Raw genomic sequence first — 26,047 nt, 5'->3', positions numbered from 1 at the left:
TAAAATAGGTTTCCTTATAATTCAGGGCAAGAAAGAATGTGTGTGTGTGTGTGTATGTAAATCTCTGTGTTTGTGTACACACACACACACACACACACACACACACACACGTCCACTGGATTGGAGTCAAAATTAGATCTATAGTTCTTGATTCTCTACTCTCTCACTTCAGTGGGGTTACACCAGTGTAACTCCAGAGTTGTAACAATGAATTGGGCACGTTGTGTTTATTTCACTCTTTGCACAATATGTGTTCTAGGGAACTCAGTGCGACAAGACTGAGGCAAATGGCTTAATAACAGTAAAAGAAAAGATTTATGAAGAGTAATAATAGAAGAAACCTTGCAAAGGCTATTAGTCCTCACACTTCAATGTATAAACTAATCATGAACTAGTGTCATGAAAATTTCCCAACCTATTGGTATGTTATTGCGCTGTTAGATGCGTTATAGGGATTTTACTGTCCTCTGATGCATTTGGCTTTGGCCTTTGTCAGATAGGACAGTAGGCTAGATGGACCCTTGGTGTGATTTAGATTGGCAGTTTGTACCCCTCTGTGCAATCCTAGCAAAAATGCTACATTAATGTCTTGGCAGAACTGTGGTGCAGGAGATCCAAGTGGAGCTGTCTGCTCACTGAAGGTCAGATAAATAGTAGCATGAATTCTGAGGTCCACCCGTACTCCGTTGGAGTACTCCCTTACTCCCCGAGTAGTCTCACTGGGGGCCATGGGAGCATTTGTGGATGTGTTACTATGCAGCCATGACTGGGTGTATGAGACCCTTGCCCAATGGCAGTGATGGGTTTTAGAGGAAGGTGAGAGAAGAAGAGAAAATGCTAAATGTGGGGGACGCTCTGCATCATGTCTGCAGTGACCTCTGATCATGGCTGGGATGTGGTATGGGTGAAACCTTGGAAGGGGGACTTCAAAGGGCAGCAGTGCATGTTTCCCTCTTTGGAAAAGCATGAGATAAACTGACGTTACTGTCCCCCAGACCTTGAAGGGCAATAGGGGTGCTGGGAAGGGCAAGCTGTAAGGAGCTCTCGAGAGCTGAGGGCAGATTTGGGCGAGTAGGATGGAGGAAGCATGGCTGTAAAATTAAACCATCAAATCAACCTCAGAAACTGTTCCAGGAAGGAAGCTAGAGCCTTTTGTTTGTCCACAATAGCCACTTAAACTAAGCAGATCTGTTTCTAAACGGCTGAGAGATTAGACTTCAATTGTAGAAAGACAGAGTTTCTGACTCTTCCCCAAATTACAGCAAGCTAGAAAAGCAGATTAACCTTTTGCTTTGTGAGAGAAGGTTGGGAGCAGAAGAGCAAGGATCGCAAATGCGGGGGCAATCCCAGTCAAACTGAACTTGCAGGGGGGCGCTATCGAGGAACATGCCGCAATAACTTGAGTGGTTTTGAAAGAAAAAAGAGCTTGTTAAAGCTTCCAAAAATGAGATATTTACATTCCGTTAATCTTGATCTCAAGTCAACACATCTGGCGATTTGGACTGAAACAGATGTTGGTACATACGGTACTTATAGAATGTTTGTCTCAGTTGGATACATAGGTACTACACAAACAACCTCATCACAGAGCCGCTGATAGCTTGTTTACCCTCTCTTCAAACTTTGTAAGAGAAATGCTTGTCTTCCTGAAATTTCTTATTTCACTTTGCCTGTTGCCAAGGGATGTTGTGAAGCGCAAGAGTGTAACTGAGTTCAAAAAAGAATTAGATAAGTTGATTGAGGAGAGGTCCATCGATGACTATGAGCCACGATGTCCAGGCTCTGACTACCAGATGTTGGTACTAGACAACAGAGGATGGATCACTGGATAATTGCTCGGTTCTGTTTATTCCCTCTGGAGTACCTGGCATTGGCCACTGTCGGAGGACAGGGTACTGGGCCATTGGTGATGAGCCATTGGTCTGACCTGGTATGGCCATTCCTATATTCTTAGATGATATTTGGGGTGAGGAGAGAGGGAAGGGAAATTAACCAGGTATTTTTTGTACGTGGAAATATTGAACTTTGAAGGGGCATGTGAAGCTGTGTATTTTACTTAAGGGGAAAGTCTAACCATTTTGAAAACCATCTCTCAAATCTGCTTTGGTCTATAAACCCACATTTGTTTGAGGTTCTTCAGTCCCCAAAAAGAAGGATTGCACAGGACTTTCTTTATAAAGTTGGGTTGACTACTTTTGATTTCCTCCTTCTGAAAACTACACATACTATCTTAATAGTCAGTGACATTTGAAAACTGTGTTGGGATAATGGCTGCATGAGAGAGTGTGACTTTTTTTTTTACTTCTTCAAATAATCTACACAATCTAAATATAGACAAAAATATTATTGAGGAGCCAGATCCTGAAATTTTTGCTCATTCAATCACTTGTTGGGTTTAGTGGGATGTTGTCTGAGTTGTGACTGAATAAAAACAGAACAAAAACTGAGTTAAGATGGGTAGACTTGGGGGTCAAGGTAGATAATCAGCTGAACATGAGGAGCTCCCAGTGCAGTGATGTGGCCAAATGGGCTAATTGGATCCTTGGATGTATAAAGAGGGAATATCAAGTGGGAATAGAGAGGATATATCGCCTCTGTGTTTGGCATTGGTGTGACCACTACTGGAACACTGTGAACAGGTTTGACATCAACAATTAAAGAAGAATGTTGAAAAAATCGGAGAGGGTTCAAAGACGATGCACAAGAATGATTAAAGGGTTGGGAGACCTGTCTGATAGTGGAAGACTCCAGGAGCTCAATCTATTTATCTTTCCAAGAGACAGTTAAGAAGTGACTTGATCACGTTCTATAAGTACCTAAATGGGGAAGAGGAATTTGAAGAGCCCTTTCTTGTCAATCTAGCAGAAAAAGGGTTTAACAAGTTCCAAGGCTGGAAGTTGAAACCAGATCGATTCAGGTTAGAAGTAAGGTGCAGACTTTTCACAGGGAAGCTAATTAAGTTTACCAAGGGCTGTGGTGGATTCTCCACCACTGGAAACTTTAAAATCGAGACTGGATTTTTCTTTTTAAAAACCATTCTCTAGTTGAAGCAGAAAGTCTTCTGGCCCGTGTCAGGCAGGATGTCAGACTGCAAGACCAGAAGGGACCATGATGATCACTTAATCTCTGAACCTATGAATTTATTTTTAGGATAGTGTCGTGTGTGCAGCACAGTGTGTCGTAGTTCTGATTGAGCTGCAGCAGTTATAAGCCTAGTTTTTTCACAAGTTCCCCCCACATCCCTGTAGAGGCAGGGGTGGGAAGCAAGCATCCTTGGGGCCACTTCCAAGAGAACTACTGTAAATGAACAACCACACCAGAGGAAATGGTCAGGGGCACAGGCAGCAGCTAGGCTAAAGCTAACGTCACACCTGCTGCAACCATTTGGTGTTCATTGCTCGTTCCCACATCGCTCCTGGCCTGGTGGGACTGCCGTCTCATAGGTGACGGTTGCCATCTTGGCCAGCACAGCGGGGATTGATGTGGGAACCCCCAGAGCTAAAAGCATGAGCTGCTACAGCCCCTGGAGCACTTAAACTGGAACTATAACAGACTCCTGTCTTCTGTGAAGCAGGCACAGGGAGACCTAGTTTTAGCAGGCGTTAAGCTGTCTGAGTGGGAACCTAGGATATACGTCAAGCAGCTAACATGCATTAAGACAATGGCCCTGTCTTCTCTAGGATTTGACTGTGTTAATATTCACCCTTTCCCCAAGGTTAGGCATGGCCCTCCTTTCACCAGCATTCACCTTCACCCCTTAAGGAAAAGGGGACAAAGTGAAAGGCCCCTTGAGATCAGTGATGAGGGGAGGATGCCTCAGGGTGGGAGGAAAAGAGGCTCCATGGGTGTATGATGCTCATGGGAGAGGGATGCAGAATTCTAAGGCGGGGGATCTCTGTGCATGCCCATTTCCTGATGCTCACTGTAACAAAATGGTACATTCCCACAAGCAGGAAACCAGCAGGAGTCTGCTACTTGCTGCTTTACTACATGCTACTGTGTGCATCTGGGCTAGGTTAGGGCTGCTTTGCTGCTGGCTCCTCTGTGTATATTGGGAACGCTGGGGGTCAGCTAACTTCATGGTCCTACGTGTACCGTCTTGAGCAATGCTGCGGGCTGGTTCACTGTCTGCCCCGAATGGCGTGTTCTAAATGCTCCCTCCTCATAGTCCTAAGTAGGGCAAGAGAGAGATCGATTATTTATTTATTTAACTTTGAGTCCCAAGTGACCAGGGGAAATGTGTGAGAAGGCAAAGTACTGTATATATCCTAAAGGCTGTGAATCCAGAATTCAAAACCATGCTGGGTTAGTTTTGTCCTTAGAAAGTTTTGCAAGAACCCACCCACAGCCGACTTGCCCTGTCAGTAACTGAAAACCGCACTTCGAATACATTGCTTTCATTGCTGATATGCAGGGACCCACCTGGGACAGAGAGATGTGTTTCCAGATTGGCTGAGTCTGGCTTCCGTAGAGCCGCTTCTCCAAATAGCTGTGAATGTTTCCCCTCTGGGGCTTTATCCTGCAGTCCTGCCTGTCCACAGGAGCCCTGCCTGTGTTAAGGGCTGGACGATCAGGCCCTGAGCTGGCCCTCTGTTGAAGCAGAAGTTGGCTTTGGCAGTCATGTCACTGACAAAGCTGTAATATGACAATACTTCAGCTCTTCTCCGTCTGGCTGTACTGCTGGCCATCAGGAGAGGGAGGATGCAGGAATGTTGCTAGAGAAATCAGGGCAGGCCAATCAAAGTCATGATTTCTGGTCTCTCTAGAGAATGTAGGGTTATTTATCCTCTGTAGCCTATAAATCCTGGATTTCCCTGCACAGCTTCGCCAGGGAACTGCAATTGCCTGGCTAGCGCCTGGTAAAAAGCCATTGAGAGTGCTGCTACTCCCAACCTGAGTGAGACTGCTAGACTGTTCTCAGTGACACAAACTATTAGTTATAGTACTTGGATTTCTCGTACAGTCACTCCTCACTTAATGTTGTAGTTATGTTCCTGAAAAATGCTACTTTAAGCGAAACAATGTTAAGTGAATCCAATTTCCCCATAAGAATTAATGTAATGTTTTCCACGGTAAACATCTGATGAAGTGAGCTGTAGCTCACGAAAGCTCATGCTCAAATAAATTGGTTAGTCTCTAAGGTGCCACAAGTACTCCTTTTCTTTTTGCGAATACAGACTAACACGGCTGTTCCTCTGAAACCTGTAAATAGAGGGGTTAGGTTCCGGGGGAAATTTTTTTTGCCAGACAAAAGACATTATATACATATACAGTATAAGTTTTAAATAATTTTAAACAAACAATTTCATACTGTACTCCCCAATGATGATTGTGAAGCTTGGTTGAGTCAGGGGCGTAGCGGGGTCGGGGTGCAGGGGCTTGCCCCACTCTACCCACCCGGCATTCCAGCGGGGGAGTGGGGTCGGGGTGTGAGGGCTTGCCCCATTCCACCCGCCCAGCACTTCAGCTGGGAAGCGGGGTCTGGGGCTTGCCCGCTCCCCGGCTGGAATGCTGGGTGGGTGGAGTGGGGTAAGCCCCTGCGCCCCAACCCCGCTCCGCAGCTGGAATGCTGGGTGAGCCAAACAACCTTATAATGGAACATAGCGTGACTTTAAACGAGTACGTTCTCGAATAGATCAGCAACCTAATAACAAAACAACTTTGAGGAGTTAATATACATACACATGCCACCTGGTCCTTGGAGTTAATTTGACACTTTGTATATAGGCCTGATTCTCATTTACACTAAGGCCTTTTTACACCACTTGGGCAGTGTAAAGGGGCCTTAAAGATTACATGTACCTTAGGGTAAATGAGAATCAAACCCCTGGGGAACATACTCCTCCTCGCCTTTGTGAGCAGCTTCAGCAGCAAGGTTAAGATGGTGTGAGGATCTGAGGCATTTCTGTTGTCTCTAGCACTCCTGGTGAGCGCTGGAGGGGAGAGCCGAGGAACAGGGGGAAGGGGAAGCGGGCACTGCTGTGAAGTATTTGTATAAACCCATGTCAGATCTCCAGCCGTATGGGCGCTTCCTTATGACTGGCAGTTTTAAGCCATGAGTAATCGAATTAACCCCTTCGCTACCACTGCAGGAAATGGCGCGTGCCTTGCAGCAGTTTCCTTGGGAGATGAACCAATGAGCCAAATGTTGCCGGTTACAGGTGTGCTGGGCAGCACGGTGTTTTTCAGACGTATCTGCCTTCTCAGTACGCACTGGAAGGGTTAACATGTAAACCGCTGGTCAGCACACACATATGCACGCCCCCCAACCCACTGTCCTGCTGCATTGAAACATGATTGTCAAGGTTCCTCCCCCACTCTGAACTCTAGGGTACAGATGTGGGGACCTGCATGAAAAACCTCCTAAGCTTATCTTTACCAGCTTAGGTCAAAACTTCCCCAAGGTACAAAATATTCCACCCTTTGTTCTTGGATTGGCCGCTACCACCACCAAACTAATACTGGTTACTGGGGAAGAGCTGTTTGGAAACGTCTTTCCCCCCAAAATACTTCCCAAAACCTTGCACCCCACTTCCTGGACAAGGTTTGGTAAAAAGCCTCACCAATTTGCCTAGGTGACTACAGACCCAGACCCTTGGATCTTAAGAACAATGAACAATCCTCCCAACACTTGCACCCCCCCTTTCCTGGGAAATGTTGGATAAAAAGCCTCACCAATTTGCATAGGTGACCACAGACCCAAACCCTTGGATCTGAGAACAATGAAAAAGCATTCAGTTTTCTTACAAGAAGACTTTTAATAAAAATAGAAGTAAATAGAAATAAAGAAATCCCCCCTGTAAAATCAGGATGGTAGATATCTTACAGGGTAATTAGATTCAAAACATAGAGAACCCCTCTAGGCAAAACCTTAAGTTACAAAAAAGATACACAGACAGAAATAGTTATTCTATTCAGCACAGTTCTTTTCTCAGCCATTTAAGGAAATCATAATCTAACACGTACCTAGCTAGATTACTTACTAAGAGTTCTAAGACTCCATTCCTGGTCTATCCCTGGCAAAGACAGAATAGAGACAGACACACAGACCCTTTGTTTCTCTCCCTCCTCCCAGCTTTTGAAAGTATCTTGTCTCCTCATTGGTCATTTTGGTCAGGTGCCAGCGAGGTTACCTTTAGCTTCTTAACCCTTTACAGGTGAGAGGAGCTTTCCCCTGGCCAGGAGGGATTTCAAAGGGGTTTACCCTTCCCTTTATATTTATGACAATGATGTTTCTGAAAGCATCTGAATGCAAGGCTGAGTTCCTCCATGCTGTAACTCCCTTGACTTCAGTGGATTTACACCACAGAGGAATTTGGCCCATGCTAGACACAGCCTTCCCACTAAATAAGCTTGGTCTTTGTCTCACGGTTTTGAACAGAGTAACCGGGACTAACTTCAGTTGTGTCTCTCCTTATTTACACCGCTAAGGAGAATTTGCCCCACAGCCTCTCTCCTGGGTGAGAAGGGGGAGGCAGGAGCCAATCCTAATAGAAGATTAAAGCTGCAAACATTCAAACTGCGGCAGAGAATAGCTGAGATGAATAAAATGCTGCCTCTGCAAAGGTCGTGTGAGTTTCCTTCCAGTGGTTAATGTGGGAATGCTGGGGCCCTGACCCACCATGCCATCCTGTACTGCTGACTGTGCCACCTAATCTGATAACAGATTGGGTGATTAGCGAGCTGGATGATGCAAATAGCCGTAGTTATGGCAACAGGGAGAGAGGCCACAGCCCTTATGGGAGGCATGTTTATGGCAGCAGCCCTGCTGGAGCTTTAGGATTGAGATCTCCGGATAACAGGTGTTCTGTAGATGCATGAAATTAATAACTGGCAATAATAATTAGTCATTATTTTATTCCATTAGAATACGTTGCTGCTCTCCAGCCTGCTGTGTTGCAGTATTCCTAGCACTGCAGCCTCCTGTCACACATGCTGATGCTTTATTGAGAAGTTGCTGTTTTAATTCTGATCAGCTAAATTCTTCAGCTGTTCTTCGTTAATAGCACATTTCCAGGTGGCTTTGCAAGTTAAAAGAAGGACTCTGTTACTTTGTAATGAGCTGATGTTTGTCTTTCTGTCTCTTGGAATTGCTCAGCTGGCTGTCAGAAGCCCTATACTGCTATCAGTTACTGGAGATTCTCCGTTGGCTAAAGTTGTAGGGACCTATTCTTTTGGCATTTTAACTCTGCTATCCCTGTGAAGTTTCTAATGACCCTGCTGTGTCAGTGACACTAGAGAAATCATGGGTAGCCAAAGGTTGTTACCCTGATTAAAATGTGAGTTTCACTTTGAACAATTTAATCAATATATTTAGCTCATTTTTTATTAATTTATCTGAAATTGTTCAATGAATAATATTTATGAAAATATTTCAGCCGATGGATAGCTTGCAATATCTTTTCACCCACTGACCAGTGGAGAGTGTGTGTGGGTGTAATTTGTTACTGAAACTTTGACTGATCACCTGAGTCAGATGGGTTATTTTTTGTTTCTTGCTTGACTGCATAATCTTTGTTCAGACTACTTTTGCTTCAGCCCTAATTTAATTCTGTTTTATCACAAAACAAATTTAGGACCTGCATTAAAAGAAACTTGTGTAACCAATGTTAATGGGACAAGGTAGAAAAGAGAGAAAAAACAAACGAACCTGAATGAGTTTAAACAAGAAGGCCTCCTGATACAACTCAAGGACTGTGTGAAGATCATGCCCGGTGAACAAGAACAGTGTGTAACCAAAAATCAGTAAACCAAAACAGGTGTGTCAAAAACTAAGCCTAGTTGGTGGACAAAATCATGAGGGAATGGGCTGTTCTCTCCAATAGGCTGTTCCATCCATTGCTCCCTTTGAGTCCTTAAAGAAACACTTTGGGGAGAAAATAACTACTGGAGGGAGCTTCTCCATCATGGCTGTCACTCCCACCATCTCCTGCGACTTTTTCATCCTGATCCTGAGAGATGCCCTGACCAGACCAGAGAGGGACTCAGATGATCCTGTGCTCCAGCTGAATCTCCGACACCATCTAGGATGAAATGGGATTGGACTTTACTGACAAGAACAGCTCCAGCTCATCTCAACTAACTTCTCTTTTCCCCAAAAAGACATTTACCACCATCTAAGGAACTGAGAAACAAAGTGATTTCTTCCCCCCCGCTTCTTAAAAATTCTCTCCAGCTCAAGGGAAAGGGAGCAAGGAACATTGTTAAAATGAAAGCCTTATTAAAACTTTACATTTCAAATGCTTTAACTGTTTCTCCTTTTCTTTATCTTTAATAAAAGGTTAAAGGATTTTTGATAGTGTTTGCCATGGCACTAAGCAAACTAAAGCTTCTGTAGGCCAACCCTGGTTTAACATTAAACAGTGACTGGGTTATGTTAACATCTTTTGGTCCATTTATTCCATCTAGATTAATACAACATTTCTGACACCCAGTGGGTGGCCTGGAGGGTTAATACATACTTAGAAGCTAACACCTTGGCAAACAAACAATTGTTTTCAAAGTTAGTGTTAAACCAAAAAAATTGTTTTTAAACCCTTAAATAGGCTGGGCTTGTTTGAAAAAAGCATGCAAAGCAAACTGTTTTATTGTTTTTGCTTGTTAACCATTGTTTTAAAGCTAACTTTAATGTTTTCAAATGATAAAGTATTTTTAAGAAAAAGCAAAAGTAGTAAAAATTAAGTTGCTAAATCAGACTTTTAAAATTGGCTTGGCTCTCTTGTTAACAAAATGCTAGCTTATACCAGGGCTGCTGCTGCATTAACTGTAAATTAAACTTCAAACCACCAAAAGGAAGAGTTGTTGCAACACCAAACATTTTGTAATCGTTTTGTTTTTAAAATGTTGCGCAATGTTTTTGTTTGCATTTTTTTGCAATGTTTTTTTCCTGTTTTGTTGTTTTTGTGCCTGTGAGACAGCAGAATGTTAGCGGGGCAGGTTAGCTTTCCTGTAAGGGGCTAAGTTGCCATGATGGCCATTTGTCCTCTCAAATGTTGGTGGTAAAGCTGGTGGGCAAGGTCTGTTAGACCAAAAATGCCTGCAAATCTTGACTGCCTTTGCGTGTTGCAAGTGGCTCATAAATACAAGTGTAGTTCCAAAAGAACTTTCTTTAAAAAAAACAAAAAAAACCAAAGCACCACACTTAAAGAAAAATGCCATCCGGGCTAAAATGTTTCTCCAACAAATTAAGATTGCTTACTTGGTGCATACAATTTTCATGGTTTGTGTAACTTGTACAGCTTTAACTGTGTAAGCAGCAAAAAAGGGGAAAATTTCTCCCCCACCCCCATCTTGAGTGTACAGCAAAAGACATAAGATCTAGGTTGTACTTAAACATGTTGCAAACATATAACAGCAGCAGGTTTAAGTTTTGTTTTAGCTACAAATATAGTGAAATGTAAGTTTACACTTTTTAGATGTTAATGAAACTTACCTATAAATTTTCTAATACTTAATCAAGTAAAACTTATAAACCCAATTTTAAAATATATGTACAACCCTTAAAATATAACCAAGTACCTTTTACCTTTCCTCTAAATGACTAATTTTTTTTTCTTTGTAACTGTAATTTTATGAAAAAATGACCAATCCTAGGTGGAATTGGCTAATGGGAGCAATTATGTTGTAATAATTTGGCCTATAAATTTTCTTTAATTGTAAATGCAACCATAAAAACTGATTGTAGCTTCATAAAATGTCTCAATAACCCAAAACGACAAATGTTAAAGGTTAAGGATACAAAAGGGAGACCAAAAAACCCCTGAATTCATTCTCAAGCAAAAAGGCTTGCTAATGTAACTCAAGGAATGTGTTAAAATCATGTTAAGAAACAAAGAATAAAGTATAAACAAAATAGTATATCAAAAACTAAGCCTAAATAGTAAGCAAAATAGTAAATGGATGGGCTTGTAGCAGATCGCTGCCTCACCAGCATGGCGCCTCCTGCTGGCTGTTCTGGGAATTAGCTCTCTCAGCCCTGGAGTGCCCTCTATAGGCTGGTGCCTCACTCTGTTACCTACTCCTCTGCAGTCCCTTTATCTCCACCACACATAGGCCCCACGTCCCTCCCAGACCACTGTGCCCCTTACCTTGGGGTGCTACCCCTCACCCAGGGAACCCCACTCCCCTGAGCCCACCTCGCCTCAGTGACCCACTGCCAGTCTTCAACTAGTCCCAGCCCTCAGGGGCAAACTGTAGTCTGAAGTGGCCACTTGTCATTGGCTAGGGGGTTGGACCTACTGCCTTTTCCTGCAGTACCTCCTTACGCCTTCCTGTCAGGCCTCAGCCTGGGAGGTTGCCAGGCCTGAGCTGCCCAGCTTAGCCTACCCCTGCCACTTCCCCAGGCCTGCTCTGTTTAAGGTACCCTGTGCTCCCAGGCAGCCAGATCCTTCCCACCCCAAGGCTGGAGTGAGATTCCCTGCCACCTAGCTCATAGCCCTTTTTATACCAGCCCAGATTGGCTGCTACCTGCCTTCCCCTGATTGGCTCCTCGGGGCAGAGCTGGTTTTAACCCCTTTCTCTCCGGAGCGGGGTGCTCACCCCGCTGCAGGGGTATTCCCCCTCCCTTCTCTTTGTAAGTCATTATTATTATTATTATTATTTTTTAAGTCTTTAACTATTAAAACAAGCTTCACCCTCATGGCTGCCACCCATACTGTCTGCTAAAACCCCGGGCCTTCGTCATCCTGATCCTAAAAATGTCCTAACCAAACTGGGCCAAAGAAGAAAGACCCAGATGATATTTCTAGCTCCAGCTACATTCCATACCCCATCTAAAATAAAATCCTACTTAAACAATAGTGGCATCAGCTCATCTCAACTAACTTCTTTTCTTCCCCTCCCCCAAAAGACAGTAATTGCCAATCTTTAATATCAGCTAAAAATGGTCAGTTAAGAATATTTTTCCTTCTTAAAAACTCTCTTCAGCTCCAAAAAAGGGCAAATTGTTTTTGCCCCCAAAGCCTTATTTTATACTTTACATTGCAAACGCGTTAATTAATTTTCCTTTATCTTTATTTAAATTGTTGTAATTTATTATTGACATTAGCCATAATATTAAACCTATATCTAAAACCTCTATATGCCAAACCTTGTTTAATATTAATCTGTATCTAAATTTATATTAACACCTTTAGCCTATTTATTCCAGCTATACTAATAGAACATGCCCCATGGCACATGCTGTTAAAGTATATTACAGAGCACAGTGACAGATCTGGAGGATCAGAGGAGGGAGGGGGCAGGTCAGCCAGTGAACTGGCTGCACAGTGCAGCAGACCAGGCTACGAGGTCATGCAATGAGTGAGCAAGCAAGATGTCTGGCTCTGAAGCAACTGTCTGCTGGGTGGGAGGTTGGGCCAGTCAAGCCTGAACCTCAGACTAAGTAAAAAGAAAAGGAGTACTTGTGGCACCTTAGAGACTAACCAATTTATTTGAGCATAAGCTTTCGTGAGCTACAGCTCACTTCATCGGATGCATATTGTGGAAAATACAGAAGATGTTTTTATACACACAGACCATGAAAAAATGGGTGTTTATCACTGCAAAAGGTTTCAGGAGAGTGGGGTGGGAGGAGAGAAAACCTTTTGCAGTGATAAACATCCATTTTATCATGGTCTGTGTATATAAAAACATCTTCTGTATTTTCCACAATATGCATCCGATGAAGTGAGCTGTAGCTCACGAAAGCTTATGCTCAAATAAATTGGTTAGTCTCTAAGGTGCCACAAGTACTCCTTTTCTTTTTGCGAATACAGACTAACAGGGCTGTTACTCTGAAACCTGTCAGACTAAGTAGTCACCTCAGGGCAAGGCATGTCAGGCCACTGACTGGCTGAAGCCCTCTGTTGGTTGCTGGCAGGGTTTCTCCAGCATTGGCTTCTCTTTATCACTTCCCTTCTCCCTAGGTCTGACTGTCATACCTATCCTGTGTCGTTTCCTTGGGCAGGTCTCTCTCCTTGTGCCCTTCTTGTGCTCATCTCTGCCCCTGTTCTTGTTGTTGCGTTTGAGTGTTTTCTGTTCCCCTCTGAGTCTGTCACATGCTCCCACATCCTGCAACCAGTCAGCACTGAGAGCAGGATGTAGTCACTTGCCAGGGAACAAGGAGACCAAATGCACCCATTCCGAAGCTAGGTAAGTATAACCAAGCAATTCAGCCTTTTTTTGCCACCCCATGCTGTGGGCCCTGAGCCAGTGCCCCGCTTGATGTGCCTTTTTCCTCTTCCTGCTGCTCACTCCTTAGAAGCAGGGAAGAAAGGAAGAGGGAAGTGCAGAAGAGAGTCTCACTCACCCCCAGCCTCAAGACTGTGGGGCATGCAGAAGCTTCCTTTGAGACATGGCAGTATCCTCCTTTCTTCAGTTCTTTTTGTGTTCTCTTGCACGCCATCAGTGTACAAGCACCCAAAGAGGGACCACTGACCTGGCTCCCGAGCTCCTGGAAGAGGCTATTTTATTATCATGAAGGAGGTGGGAGTAGCACGTACAGGTGAGGTTCTGATTTTAACAGGGCACCCTCCCCTTTTATGAGAAGTGGTGTGCCCCAGTGACTAGGGCATTGGACTGGGACACCAGAGGACTTGGGGTCTAGTCCCAGCTCTGTTACTAGTCTGCTGTGTGACTGTGGGCATTTGTGTGCCTCAGTTTCTCCATCTAAAATCCATGGATAATGATACTTTCCTCCTTTGTAAAGTCCATGGAGAGCTGAAGATGAAAAGAGTTGTTGATTGTTATGGTAAAGCCATAACTTCTGTGCACAAGGTAAGCTTTTGGGTACCCTAGAGCTTTCTTTTCTGATTGGACTTCCAGGATGTCCCCTTACTGCATATGGGGGAGTCCTTCTATCTGTGCATTTTCCTTAGAGAAAGGTACTGCCATTTCTAGGTTCTTCCCTTAGGATTAACTCCAGGATCTAGACCAGGGGTCTCAAACTCAAATGACCACAAGGGCCACATGAGGACTAGTACATTGGCCCAAGGGCCGCATCACTAACCACCCCCTGCCCTGGCCCCATCCCCACTCCACCCCTTCCATGAAGCCCCACCCCTGCCCCACCTCTTCCCACCCCTTACCTGCCCCCATTCTAACCCCTTTCCTAAATCAGGGCCTTAATTTAGTAAACTTGAGTCATCCATCCTATTTGTTTAACTTTTTAAAAACATTCTGACTTCATTTACCTACACCAAAGAAAAAATCAGGTGTGTGTAAAAGAAATCAACCCCCCTTAGTTACCAAAAAGAAAAAGTTACAGTTGCAAAGTGATGACAGTGTGGTTCTGTATAGTGTTGTTTACAGAAGTCAAGCACTTAAAAGCAAGGAAATGACTGCTGACACAGTAAACCATGTTATTCTTAGCAGGTGTAAAGAAGCACATGTTTCATCAGACCACAAGGAACTTAATTAACTGTGATGTCAGATGTTTCAGCTGGTTATCTGATAACTGAAACTTCTTGGGGGAGGGGAAGAAGGTATTAAACATCCAAATTATATTTGTATACCTCAATGCCACATAGCAATCAGCTGAAACACCAATCCACTTGCATAATTATTTGTGAATTAATGGTATCTGGAGGCAGTGTTTTCTAGTGGATAGAGCACTGGACAGGAACTCATGAGACCTGGGTTCTAGTTCCAGCTCTTGCCAGTGGTCTGCTGGGTGACCGCTCTGTGCCTCAGTTTCCCCACTGCAAAATGAGGATTATGATACTGACTTCCTTTGTAAAGCATTTGTGATCTACTGATGAAAAGTGCTAGAAAAGAGATAGGAATTATGATAATTATTGTTACACTTTTCCCTATTTTAAACTATACACATGTTATTCTCAAGGAACAGCAATTACTTTACCAATAAATATTACCGTCAATGACTACATATATTTTCTGTCATCGATAACGCTTACCACTCATAGGGCTTTTCACCAATTGATCTCAAAGCACTTTACAAATGTGGGTAAGCGTGATCATTCTCCCTTTAGTCTCACATGCTGAGTCAGTTCACAACTGAGACTAGAACCCTGGAGTACTGACTCCTAGCTTGCTCACCGGATCATGGGGCATGTTTAACAGTATCTACCTTTTAAAAAAACTAGAAACTGAAATAAGGATAAAAAGACTAATAGAAAAATAATTGAAAAAAAAAATCCCTAGGTTAGATTTCAGGTTGATGGTGTGTGATGAAATAGGCCTTTCTTTAGATGCGAATATTTTGCTTGTATGTTAAGCCGGTTAAGGATGTCCTTTACTTCTCATTTCATTGGTCTTTTAAATGTTTTCGGGAGGAGGGGCTGGAAGTGGTGTGATAACATTATCATTACTTAGTGACTTTGACTTTCATTTTTTTTTAACCAAGTTTTTTTGTGTTAGGATTTGGATTTCTTTTTCACTGCTTCTGGCAGCTCTACTGGGGATGAAATATTAGGAGATCCGCTCTCATGGTGTTACAGTAAATGAACAGTGGAAGTATTTTAAGACAACCAGATCTGGAACTGGCATGCTGAGATGCCCCCCACTTCCCCCAAACAATTCGGTGAGAGAAAAATTTGGTTTCAAAGGCCCCTGGACTTTTGGTACCTCAATCAAGCTAGGTAGGAATTTTGGGGTTTGGATCCATCTCTTTAAAAGAACAAAACAAAAAACCTCAACCACATCTCATAAAATCATAGGCCTGGAAGGGACCTCAAGAGGTCATCTAGTCTAGTCCCGTGCACTCATGGCAGGGCTAAGTATTATCTAGACCATCTCTGACAGGTGTTTGTCCAACCTGCTCTTAGAATCTCTCCCGCCTCCAACCCAAATACCATGCTGTGTATGGGTTTCAATGGAAGCTGAAAGCATTCCTTCTCTGCAGTGCTAAGGCATGTTAACCATGCAAATGATAGAACAGAAATTCTGCTTTAACTGTATTTATTTTCAGTCATTCTTTTAGGGCCTGATTCTGGAAAGCATTTAAGTATTTAAGTCCCCTTCTTCAACAGAAATGCTAGCTAAGAGCAGGGCCTTAGACCTGAATAAATACAATAGTACCATTTTGTAACTCTCCAAAATGTTACATTTGGGTTATAAAGTGTTGATGAATTTGATACCTTCCTCAAAATATTTGAAAAAAAAATTGTTGAAAGCTATTTTGATGTAATTTGGAGCCTGATTCTTCTCTGGCTTGCACAGTTGTAAATCTGGAGTAACTCTATCCAATTCATTTACCTGGGAGGAGAATCAGAATGCCGTCTGATAAATTACTACACCAGGTCCACTCAGTAGATGACTGCAGTTTGTATTGTTTTTATTAACTCCTTCAGCCTCTAGAAGGCAAATCAGAATATTTTGCTGTGTGGCATGTGCCCTCTGAATTTTAGCCCATTGGAAATGGGAGTGCTATTTTGAATTCAATCAGTACTAGAGATAGACAAAGAAAAATTTCCAACTAAACAGTTTTCTGTTGGAAAATGCCCTTTCTGTAAAATGGACATTTTTGTGTGTGAAACTGTGTTGATTTTGAGACTTTCCCATGGGGGATCAAAATTGAAACTAAAATTTTAATTTTGGATTTTTTTGAAGAAAAATTCAAATTTCATTTCAAATTTATTTTATTTTGTTTCACTTTGACTCATTGGCATTACTTCACCACATGTTAATAGCAGTACACATGTCACATTATGTGCTACGACTCCTGACATGTTGTCATAGATACTAATTAGAGGAGCAGCTATTTTCAGTATGCTACAAAAATGATTCCAGGTTATCCCAAGGCTAGTGAAAACTGCTGCTGCTTTAATTGGTACATAGAGTGCTTGTCTTATTGTGTTGAAAATGTTACATTACAGTATAATCAGGAGACATTTTCAACAAGACAATAAGATAAGGATGTTTCAATCTGTACTAAGTAGCAGCTGCCCTTAATTTTAAAAATAAAATAGAATAAAAAATAAAAAAATATTTTGACTGCTATAGTGAGATGTCAGTTATAGGACATACTATGACTTATCATGAGATTTTGACATGGTTGGACAGGTTTTGATGTCATAGTTTGCCCTGCTACTGATATGTTACAACGTTTAAAAATAATTTAAAAAAACCTAAAATAAAATTAATTTTGAAACAACAATTTTTGATTGGAAACACTGGTTTTCTAAATGTAATTTTCTTTTTCTATATGAAATTTTGGGGAATTTATATTTCAGGGGAAAATGTGAAAAATATTTGTTTTTGTTCCAATCAGAACAAAAACAGATATACAAAGTTCCTGGGAAATGGAAATTGAGACAGTTTCAGTCACCCTAGCAACCCGAACTTCAACCGTGCTAGCAACTCCAGGGCTGGTGGGACCATGCTCAGGTTACTCTTTGGCAGGCTTATCACTGTGGGCTGGATCCTGTGATGTGCTTGGCACTGAGACCCTGGTCCACGTAAAGCACTTAAACATATGCTTACCTTAAACATGCGGGTAGTTCCATTGACTTCCGTGACTCTCATGTTTAGGTTAAGCACATGCTTAAGTACTTTGCTGCATCAGGGCTAGAATGCTCAGTTTCTTACAGGATCAAGACCATAGTGAATTGCATGTGTATACATTTTTGTTTGTTTTCGTGTGTATGGTGTCTGGTTTTACCTGGGCTAAACACTCTGGGCCAGGTTGGCATAATTCCATTGCCTCCAAAAGTAGTACATACCCACTGACTTCAACAGAACTTTGCCAAAATATTCCAGCTGAGAGTCTGGCCTATGAACCACAAAAGGTTAATTTTGTGACTCATTTTATTAGCAATGTTTCAGAGGGTTGCCTGGCCTTGTATAAAACACGTCATTTAATGAGTCTTAGAGGCAGGATAGAAATACTCTATTATTGTGGTTTTGGAAGATTATTCATGCATTAGTGGATTTGGAATATGATTGTTACAATAACCAATAGGAGCATAAAAGGTTTGAGGCTGTTTAAAATATCCATTTACAAATGAGTTGTTGCAGGAGGCCTGCCTGAACTAGCCTCCACTATCCACGCGTTTTGCTGTCTGGTGGGGGAGAGCATTTTTGGAAGAGTTGGACAAGAACTGCAGAAAAACAGAGGTCCAGCGGTTAGGATGCTTGTCCAGTACTTTGGGGATCGGGGTTCAAATCTCTGCTCTGCCACAAAACCTCCTGTATCACTTAGTCTCTCTGTGTTTGTTCCGCATCTATAAAATGGGGACAATAGCACGGCCTTACCTCCCAGAGGTGTTGTGATGCTAAATATACTGATGATTGGGAAGTGCTCATCCTTTAATAATGGGGACCATGTAAATACCTAGGACATTTAGATAGCTAGAAACATTATTCAAATAACCATCCCTCACTCCCAGATTCACTTTAACCACTCAAGCAAATCTGTATTCACTACAGCCAGTCAACATTTTGAATTTTCATCTTTTTGACAAAAAATTTTATACATTTATTTTAATGAATAAATTCACATTTTTGGAGGATGGTTTCAACCAGCTAAAGAGCTGGTTGGAGCTTTTAATTTTAAAATATTCATCACATTAAAAAAAACTTTTTTTTCTTTTGAAATTGCAGTAAAATTTGTTGAAAAAATCCACATTTGTTACTTTTTTTTTTTTTTGACCCGGGGTAGTATTCACACCAGAAGTGTTTACTGGCCCTCTTGAAACCTCTTTGTGGATATAGGAATCATCCTGTCAACGAGAAGTAATAGCATCATGTGACTTTGGGTGACGAATCACCAGCTCAGGTAATGAACGCTGAATAGAATGTACTCCAAGCAATACTTATGATGAGATGAGTACATATAAATCATTTGTTGAACAATTCCCAATTTGCTCTTGGCTATCAGAGCAAAGTTCTGGAGAACCAGAACCAGGAAAAGAAGGTACCTGACAAATGAACCCTTAAATACACATTTGTCTCTCTAGGAGTTAATACCCACTTCAAACACTGCCCAGCAGCAATTCATTCCTGCACCGAGATCCATTTTCCCATTGAGTTTAAAGCAAAATTCCCATTGATTTTAACACAAGCCAAGTCAGATCCTGCGGGTGGTATAGTGGAAAGGAATGTGGTCTAATGGTTAAAACAAAGGATTTGGCATCAGTTCAACTATTTCAGGCTCTGCTACTAACTCATTATATGACCTTGAGCTAGTCACCATAACCTTTGTGCCTCAGTTTCCTCATCTGTAAATTGGGGATCATAATGCCCTAACTTTGCAGACTGCTTTGAGAGCCTTAGATGAAAGAGACTATTTAAAGGCAAATTATTCCTGTAAACTCTCAGCAGATATTAGCACAGCCAAAGTTGATTTACTTGGTATTAACTGGGCAATGCTACAGCCCAAATAAGATATTAAAGAGGGAAAAACTGTAAACAGTGCAGAATGTTATTACTTTCAAAGCTTTGCTGCAGATTTAAAGCCTTCGGGGACATTAGCGACATGTCCTGGCTTCAGCGCTGAAGGGCAATGTTCATGCGTTGGTTATTTAGGGGATATTCCAAAAGGTAAACAATAAAAGACATCAAATAAATACACCACTGCTCTAATTATGTATGAGCAGCACTGCTTTGAGGAGGAGGTGGGGAGAGGCTGAGTGCGTATATATAGATGTCTTTGTTGTTTGTTCAGGAAGGCACTTGCAATAGGCCATGCTGGTTTTGTTTGGATTGCATAAGCTTTAATCTAAAGTTAGAGATGTTTTTAGTTGATCTGTGTTAATGTTGGGTGGGAATTAACATGCATAAGAGAAGGTCATGTGACCTCTCCCCCTTTTCCATTGCTTTATCGGATTCCTGCCAAAGCAGAGTGGCTAGAGGCTGGCTGGGCTGGGTTGGAATCACACAACCCAGCGAGATGCCAGCGATCTCAGTCCTTTACAGAGGTGCCGTCATTATTAGCAGGTAGTATCTCTGAGCAGCGAAACTGATGAAAAATGTGTGGCCGGTCAGGAGAAGGAAAGGAGATTGCGTGGTTGGGCTGGGGTGTTTAAGAGCCTCCTTGGGGAAATACAAAATTCCTGTCTGTGCTACAGATATTTAATGTCTAATCTCATCTCAGCTGGGCAAGAGGAAGGGAGAATTCCTTTGGTTTCCACAGAAAAGTGATTCAGTAAGGGAGGGAGGGGGGATTGTGTGTCTGCTTCAGAAAGGGCTGAGGCAGTGATGCAGGCTGAGAAAATCAGAAGTGCCTCCCTTAGGATAAGGGGGAAGACTTGCCTTGTCCTATCCTGGAATATCTCCTGGCCCTTGGTACCTTTCCAGGACTTTGGTTCTTTCTCTCCGAGCTAAACGAGGGGAGGGAGCACAAGTGACTGTGTGATCAGGATGGAGTAAGGTATAATGGGGTGATAAGTGGAAGGGCTAAGGGTTATTAAATTGGAATGAGTGTAAAAACCTTCAGTGAAATGATGTTCTGAATAATGAGCTCTTTTGTTTGACTGCCTGCTCTCATGGGGAAGGTTTCCTTCCTATTCCTGAAGTCCCAGCATTGCATAGGAAGTGATTAAGAACAGAGGACTTTTTGGAAGTCCTACACACCTAGTATGACACTGCCTTGTGCTCAGGGTAATTTGCTCCGAAATCAGCCCTCTCTGCTCCGTTTGCGATGCATTTTGTATGATCAGAAAACTTGTTCCTGCTAACGTTAATGCTGTGTGAGTTTGGGTTTTTGTTAATTTATTCCATTGTTTGGGGGGATCATATTTAGGAAACATTTTTGGAGTAATCAGCTAGTCACCTGTTTTATGAAACCCCTATCCTGACATTACATTTGAGTTTGGGTTAAAACTCAGTTTCCTGTTTGTTAATAACACGTTTTCTTCAGGCATGTATCCAAGTAACACTGCATTGTAACTTCAATATGCTTAATTAGGGCCACATAGTCTGCTAAAGTAAATTGGTGTAGCTCTATTGAAGTCAGTGGAGCTATTCTGATTTACACTAGCTGAGAAACTGGCCCTAGATGTTCATCTAATGCCTCGAATATGTAAAATACTATATAAATATTAAGTATGATTAATATGAAACTGAAGTAGGAGGGATGAAGATTTTTTGATTGGAAAGTAAAATTTGATCAGAGACTTAGTCTTGGATATTATGGTCTCTGAGGGGTAGTTTCGAGCTGCGTGAAGGTACTTAGTTAGGATTTAAATCTTGATGTCCCTACAGGCTCTTCTGGAAAAATGAAGGGTTACTCCTCCCATAACCTGTTGGGTTTAGATCTGGTTAACAGGCTCTGCTGTATCCACTTCCATGTTATTGCTGAGACCAACCCATGTCAAATCTCATGCTGAATCACGAAACACGCATTTTTCCTCCAAGGTGAACTATGGGAACAGGAGAGTATGTGGCAAGAGGCTGAATTAGAGAGGACTCGGTACTGGGTTGTTGTCTAGAATATTTGGGCACTTTTGGCTTGTTAGGTTAAAGTCCTATGTAACACAGCTGTCATGAAAGTATCTCAGGGCCAGGAGAAGAAAAAGGACTATACCTGAATTCTAAACAGGGCTTTAGTGATCCAAATAAAATAAAAACCTGTATTTCTGAGGCAAGTTGAGTCTAATACTGAGGCACTCTGCAGCCTTGAGTCATTTTTAAATAAATAATTAAAGGGCAGAAATTTCAAAGGTCTTCAGCATTGGCCTAACTCTGTTCCCATTGAAGTCTGTCCTGCCTCAAATGTCTCTCAAAAGCCTTCATGGTGGGAACTTGAGCTAGGTGGTGCCTCAGGATGGGAATTTGTCTATCCTAATCTCTTGTAGTGCAATATATTGGTGTAGCACTGTCGATGTCAGGGGTCTGGATGATAGTGTGTTAATGTGACCTTATTTATATCTGTGCTGAAATGTCAGAAAGGCTGGATCTCTACCTATGTGCCTGGGAGGAAGTCAGAGTTACTAGGGAACATACACAGCCTCTTGATTCTTCCCAAGTGTTTTGAAGTTACCTTGTTAATATGTTTTCTGTTTTTACTTAATATTGGGACTCATGTATTTGCTTGGGTGTCAGAGAGTGGGAGTCCCAGATTCTGGAGGTCTAGAGCATCTGTTTTTTGACTAGAAAGGTCGGAACGTTTTCGCTAAAATGAAATGTCAGCAAAACATGCCATTTCATCCGAGCCAAAACATTTTGCTGAGAGATATTGGTTTCCATGAAATCATAGAATCATAGAACTGGAAGGGACCTCTAGAGGTCATCTAGTCTAGTCCCTTGCACTCAAAGCAGGACTAAGTATTATCTAGACCATCCCTGACAGGTGTTTATCCAACTTGCTCTTAAAAATCCTCAACGATGGAGATTCCACAACCTCTCTAGGCAATTTATTCCAGTGCTTAACCACTCTGACATTTAGGAAGTTTTTCCTAATAATGTCCAACCTAAACCGCCTTTGCTGCAATTTAAGCCCATTGCTTCTTGTCCTATCCTCAGAGGTTAAGAAGAACAATTTTTCTCCCTCCTCCTTGTAACAACCTTTTATGTACTTAAAACTGTTATCATGTTCCCTCTCAGTCTTCTCTTCTCCAGACTAAACAAACCCAATTTTTTCAATCTTCTCTCATAGGTCATATTTTTCTAGACCTTTAATCATTTTTGTTGCTCTTCTCTGGACTTTCTTCAATTTGTCCACATCCTTCCTGAAATGTGGCACCCAGAACTGGACACAGTACTCCAGTTGAGGCCTAATCAGTGCAGAGTAGAGTGGAAAAATTACTTCTCGTGTCTTGCCTACAATACTCCTGCTAATACATTGCAGAATGATGTTTGCTTTTTTTGCAACAGCATTACACTGTTGACTCATATTCAGCTTGTGATCCATTATGACCCCCAGATCCCTTTCTGCAGTACTTCATCCTAGGCAGACATTTCCCATTTTGTATCTGTGCAACTGATTGTTCCTTCCTAAGTGGAGTACTTTGTATTTGTCCTTATTGAATTTCATCCTATTTACTTCAAACCATTTCTCCAGTTTGTCCAGATCATTTTGAATTTTAATCCTATCCTCCAAAGCATTTGCAACCTCTCCCAGCTTGGTATTGTCCACAGCTTTATAAGTGTATTCTCTATGCCATTATCTAAATCGTGGATGAAGATATTGAACAGAACCAGACCCAGAACCGATCCCTGCAGGACCCCTAGCGTTCAGAGTGGGGAAGGAACCTTGACACTGTGAACCACTGATAACTACTCTCTGGGAATGATTTTCCAACCAGTTATATACCTACCTTATAGTAGTTCCATCTAGGTTATACTTCCCTAGTTTGTTTACAAGAAGGACATGCGAGACACTATCAAAAGCCTTATTAAAGTCAAGATATAGATAATGTTTGGGAAGGTTTGGGGGTGAGAGAAAGGCTCATAGACTTTACGGTCAGAAGGGACCATCATGATCATCTAGTCTGACCTCCTGCACACTGAGGTAGTGAACTTCCTCACTTTGACTGGAGGAGGGGGGAAACACACGAGACACTCTAGCTCGGTGGGTAGGGCACTGGCCTGGGATGTGAGAGACTAGGTTCAATTCCTTACTCTGTCTGATTTGGGGTGCTATGGGATGAAAGTCTTGCTCTAGAGCAGGAAGCTGAGTTTGGATCTCTCAAGCCAGGGCCCTACCCACCTCACTATAGAGTGTGACGTGATGCAAAAGCATTTGAACAAAAACATTGAAAGTGGCCACAAAATGGAGTTGTCCTCCAGTCAGCTCCAATTTGGTCAGTGCTCCTCTGTGTTAATCAGGTGTGTGCTTTAAAACCTTGGAGCTGAAATCTCCTCCGCCTCTCACCAAATTCCTTCATTACAGAATGAGTTGGTTTAAACTGTTTTTGACAGTAGACTTGTTGGACTATTGGTCCAAATTCAGATCTAATTTGTGTACCAATGTATATCTGGAATAAATCCATGAGCCAGAGTGGTGGTGTTCCACATGGATGCTGGTCTTATTGAGAACACAAACACATATATTTTGTGTGTATGTATGTGTCTGTCTTTTCCATCCATGTCTGGGTATGTATACATTTGCTTATGTCTGTGTAACTTTGCGAGGTTTTATTTTTGCCCTCTACCAGCATGCACCAGTTTGTGTCTTTTGAAACGGTGGGTTTTTTTGGTATGGTTTTATGGGCAGAGATTGTCTGGGTGGGGTGGGGGTTTCTGTGTGTGTGTGAGAGTCACTATTTTCGCCTCTTCAAACTGTATCTGGTCTCTTTTCCAGGACACTCATGGGACCATATGGAATGGATCGAACAGTGCACTGCATTGATTTCTATGACTGTGCAAATGGGCTGGGTGAGTACTTAGTTGATGTGCAAGTATCACCCTGGGGTATTGGAGAAAATGCACCATCAAATTGAGCTTCCAACATCTTGAGTGGCAACCTCCTCATGCAGGTACAAGGCTGTGTCTTCTTTTAAATAGCTTCTGGAGTATGTAAGGGAGCTATACCCTTAAGAAAGTGCTGGTCTTCTGGTTAATACACAAGAGTGGGTGATGAGACCTGGATTCTATTCCCAGTTCTGCCACAACCTTCCCAGGTCACCTTGGACAAATCACTGAGGCCCAGATTTTCCAGAATGTCCAGTGATTGTTTTGTGTACCTCCATTTTTGAGTGGCCAGCTGGAGACACCTTGATTGGGGCACCCAAACTAATATTTGTTAAATGTCAGTCCTTGTCTCTCTGAGCCTCAGTTTCTCCACTTGTATAATTGGGACATACATATTTCTCCACTGTTGTAAAATATGCTGAGATCTCTGGGAGAAAATAATTTTGTAGGTGTATTATTTTTATTATATTGTAATGTTCAATGACGGGAAATTGAAGCTGACTCCAGCATCCTCCCCACATGCCCCCAGCCCCCTGCCCTGACTCCTGCACCCCCACACATACCCAGCCCCCTCACATCCCATGCCCTGACTCTTGCACCCCCCACATTCCCTCCCCCACCCTGAGCACCAAACGGGAGGTCCTGCATCCCCGACACATTCCCACCTGCACCTCTCGCTCCAGATGGGAGCTGCCGAGGTAAGCACTCCACACCCAAACCTCCTGCCCCAACCCTGAGCCCCCTCCCTCATTCTAGCTCCTGGCTAGACCCTACACCCCACCCCAGCCTGCTCCTTCACCCCCAGCCCTGTGCTCAGTGCACTCCCACCCTCAGCTCAGTGCAGAGAGAGAGGAAGAGAATGGGCTAGAACCAGGGAGAAGGTAGATATCCACTCTACGTGGGCAGAGCCGGGATCCCAGACCAGCAGCATGCTGAGCGGGGCTGGCAGCTGGGACCCTGGCTGGCAGGAGCCAGCGGATGGAATCCCAGACCAGCAGCGGGCTGAGTGGCAATGGGCTGAGCCGCTCAGCCCACTCCTGTTCTGGGGTCCCAGCTGCCGGCCCCGCTCAGCCTGCTGCCGGTCTGGGGTTCTGGCTGCCTGCCCTTTGCCAGCCGGGGTCCCGGCTGCAGGCCCTGCTCAGCCTGCTGCTGGCCTAGGTGAACAGAACTTCAGGCTGGCAGCAGGCTGAGAGGGCTGGTGGCATAAGATCAGCATTTTAATTTAATTTTAAATGAAGCTTCTGAAACATTTTGAAAACTTGTTTACTTTTCATACGACAATAGTTTAGTTATATAATATATAGACTTATAGAGGGAGACCTTTAAAAAAACATTAAAATGTATTACTGGCACACAAAATGTTAAATTAAAGTGAATAAATGAAGACTCGGCTCACCACTTCTGAAAGGTTGCCAACCCCTGGATTAGATGGTCATAATGGTCTCTTCTAGACTTGACATCTCTGGATATTCACTTTCTGAAAACAGCCAGGATTTGGCATTGGGTGAATCAAAACGTGGGTTTGAGACCTTCCTAAGAATGACTGTGTTTCACAGAGGCAGTGAGGAGCAAATGAGCCTCTTCTTCCCCGCAAGCCCTTTAAGACCAATGAAAACACAAAGCAGTCCTGAAAACACAACCGTTGCTCAGACAGATGCTTGTCTTGACTTCAGTGGGAGCAGGGAGGCCAGCACTGAGCGCTTTTGAAAACCTCACTCTCTCTGAACACCTGTCTGGCAATGGGGCTGTCACCATG

The 26,047-nt window shown here is 42.8% G+C and overlaps 1 protein-coding gene and 2 long non-coding RNA genes across 8 annotated transcripts in view; 2 read left to right on the top strand and 1 right to left on the bottom strand.

Annotated features, from left to right (window-relative positions):
* LOC142073340 (uncharacterized) overlaps positions 1-9,240 on the top strand; it is a 25,242-nt gene extending 16,002 nt beyond the window's left edge. Inside the window, exon 2 of the long non-coding RNA XR_012670163.1 lies at positions 8,577-9,240. This is a non-coding gene — a long non-coding RNA (uncharacterized LOC142073340). The remainder of the gene's footprint in view (positions 1-8,576) is intronic.
* The window catches only part of LOC125643839 (syntaxin-binding protein 4), a 122,631-nt gene that overhangs the window by 16,414 nt on the left and 80,170 nt on the right, over positions 1-26,047 (top strand). For 3 of the 6 annotated variants that reach the window (XR_007358843.2, XM_075132804.1, XM_048867040.2), the window contains exon 2: positions 24,182-24,255. Coding sequence is in view for 5 of the 6 variants with exons in the window: in XM_075132804.1 (XP_074988905.1) it covers positions 24,182-24,255 (74 nt within the window). In the remaining variant the exon portion in view is untranslated. Of the gene's footprint in view, positions 1-13,052; positions 13,132-13,240; positions 13,484-24,181; positions 24,256-26,047 lie in introns of those variants that run through there. The other 3 variants (XM_075132801.1, XM_075132802.1, XM_075132803.1) reach the window with 3 other exon arrangements.
* LOC142073339 (uncharacterized) lies at positions 6,739-26,047 on the bottom strand. Its single transcript, XR_012670162.1, has 2 exons — positions 25,688-26,047; positions 6,739-9,023 (listed from the first exon to the last, which is right to left on the bottom strand). It is a non-coding gene; the product is annotated as an uncharacterized LOC142073339 (long non-coding RNA).

Source organism: Caretta caretta, chromosome 10 (genome assembly GCF_965140235.1).
Source record: "Caretta caretta isolate rCarCar2 chromosome 10, rCarCar1.hap1, whole genome shotgun sequence".
NCBI lineage: Eukaryota > Metazoa > Chordata > Testudines > Cheloniidae > Caretta > Caretta caretta.
Note: the sequence above shows the minus strand (reverse complement) of the source record. Positions and strands in the feature narration are given on the sequence as shown.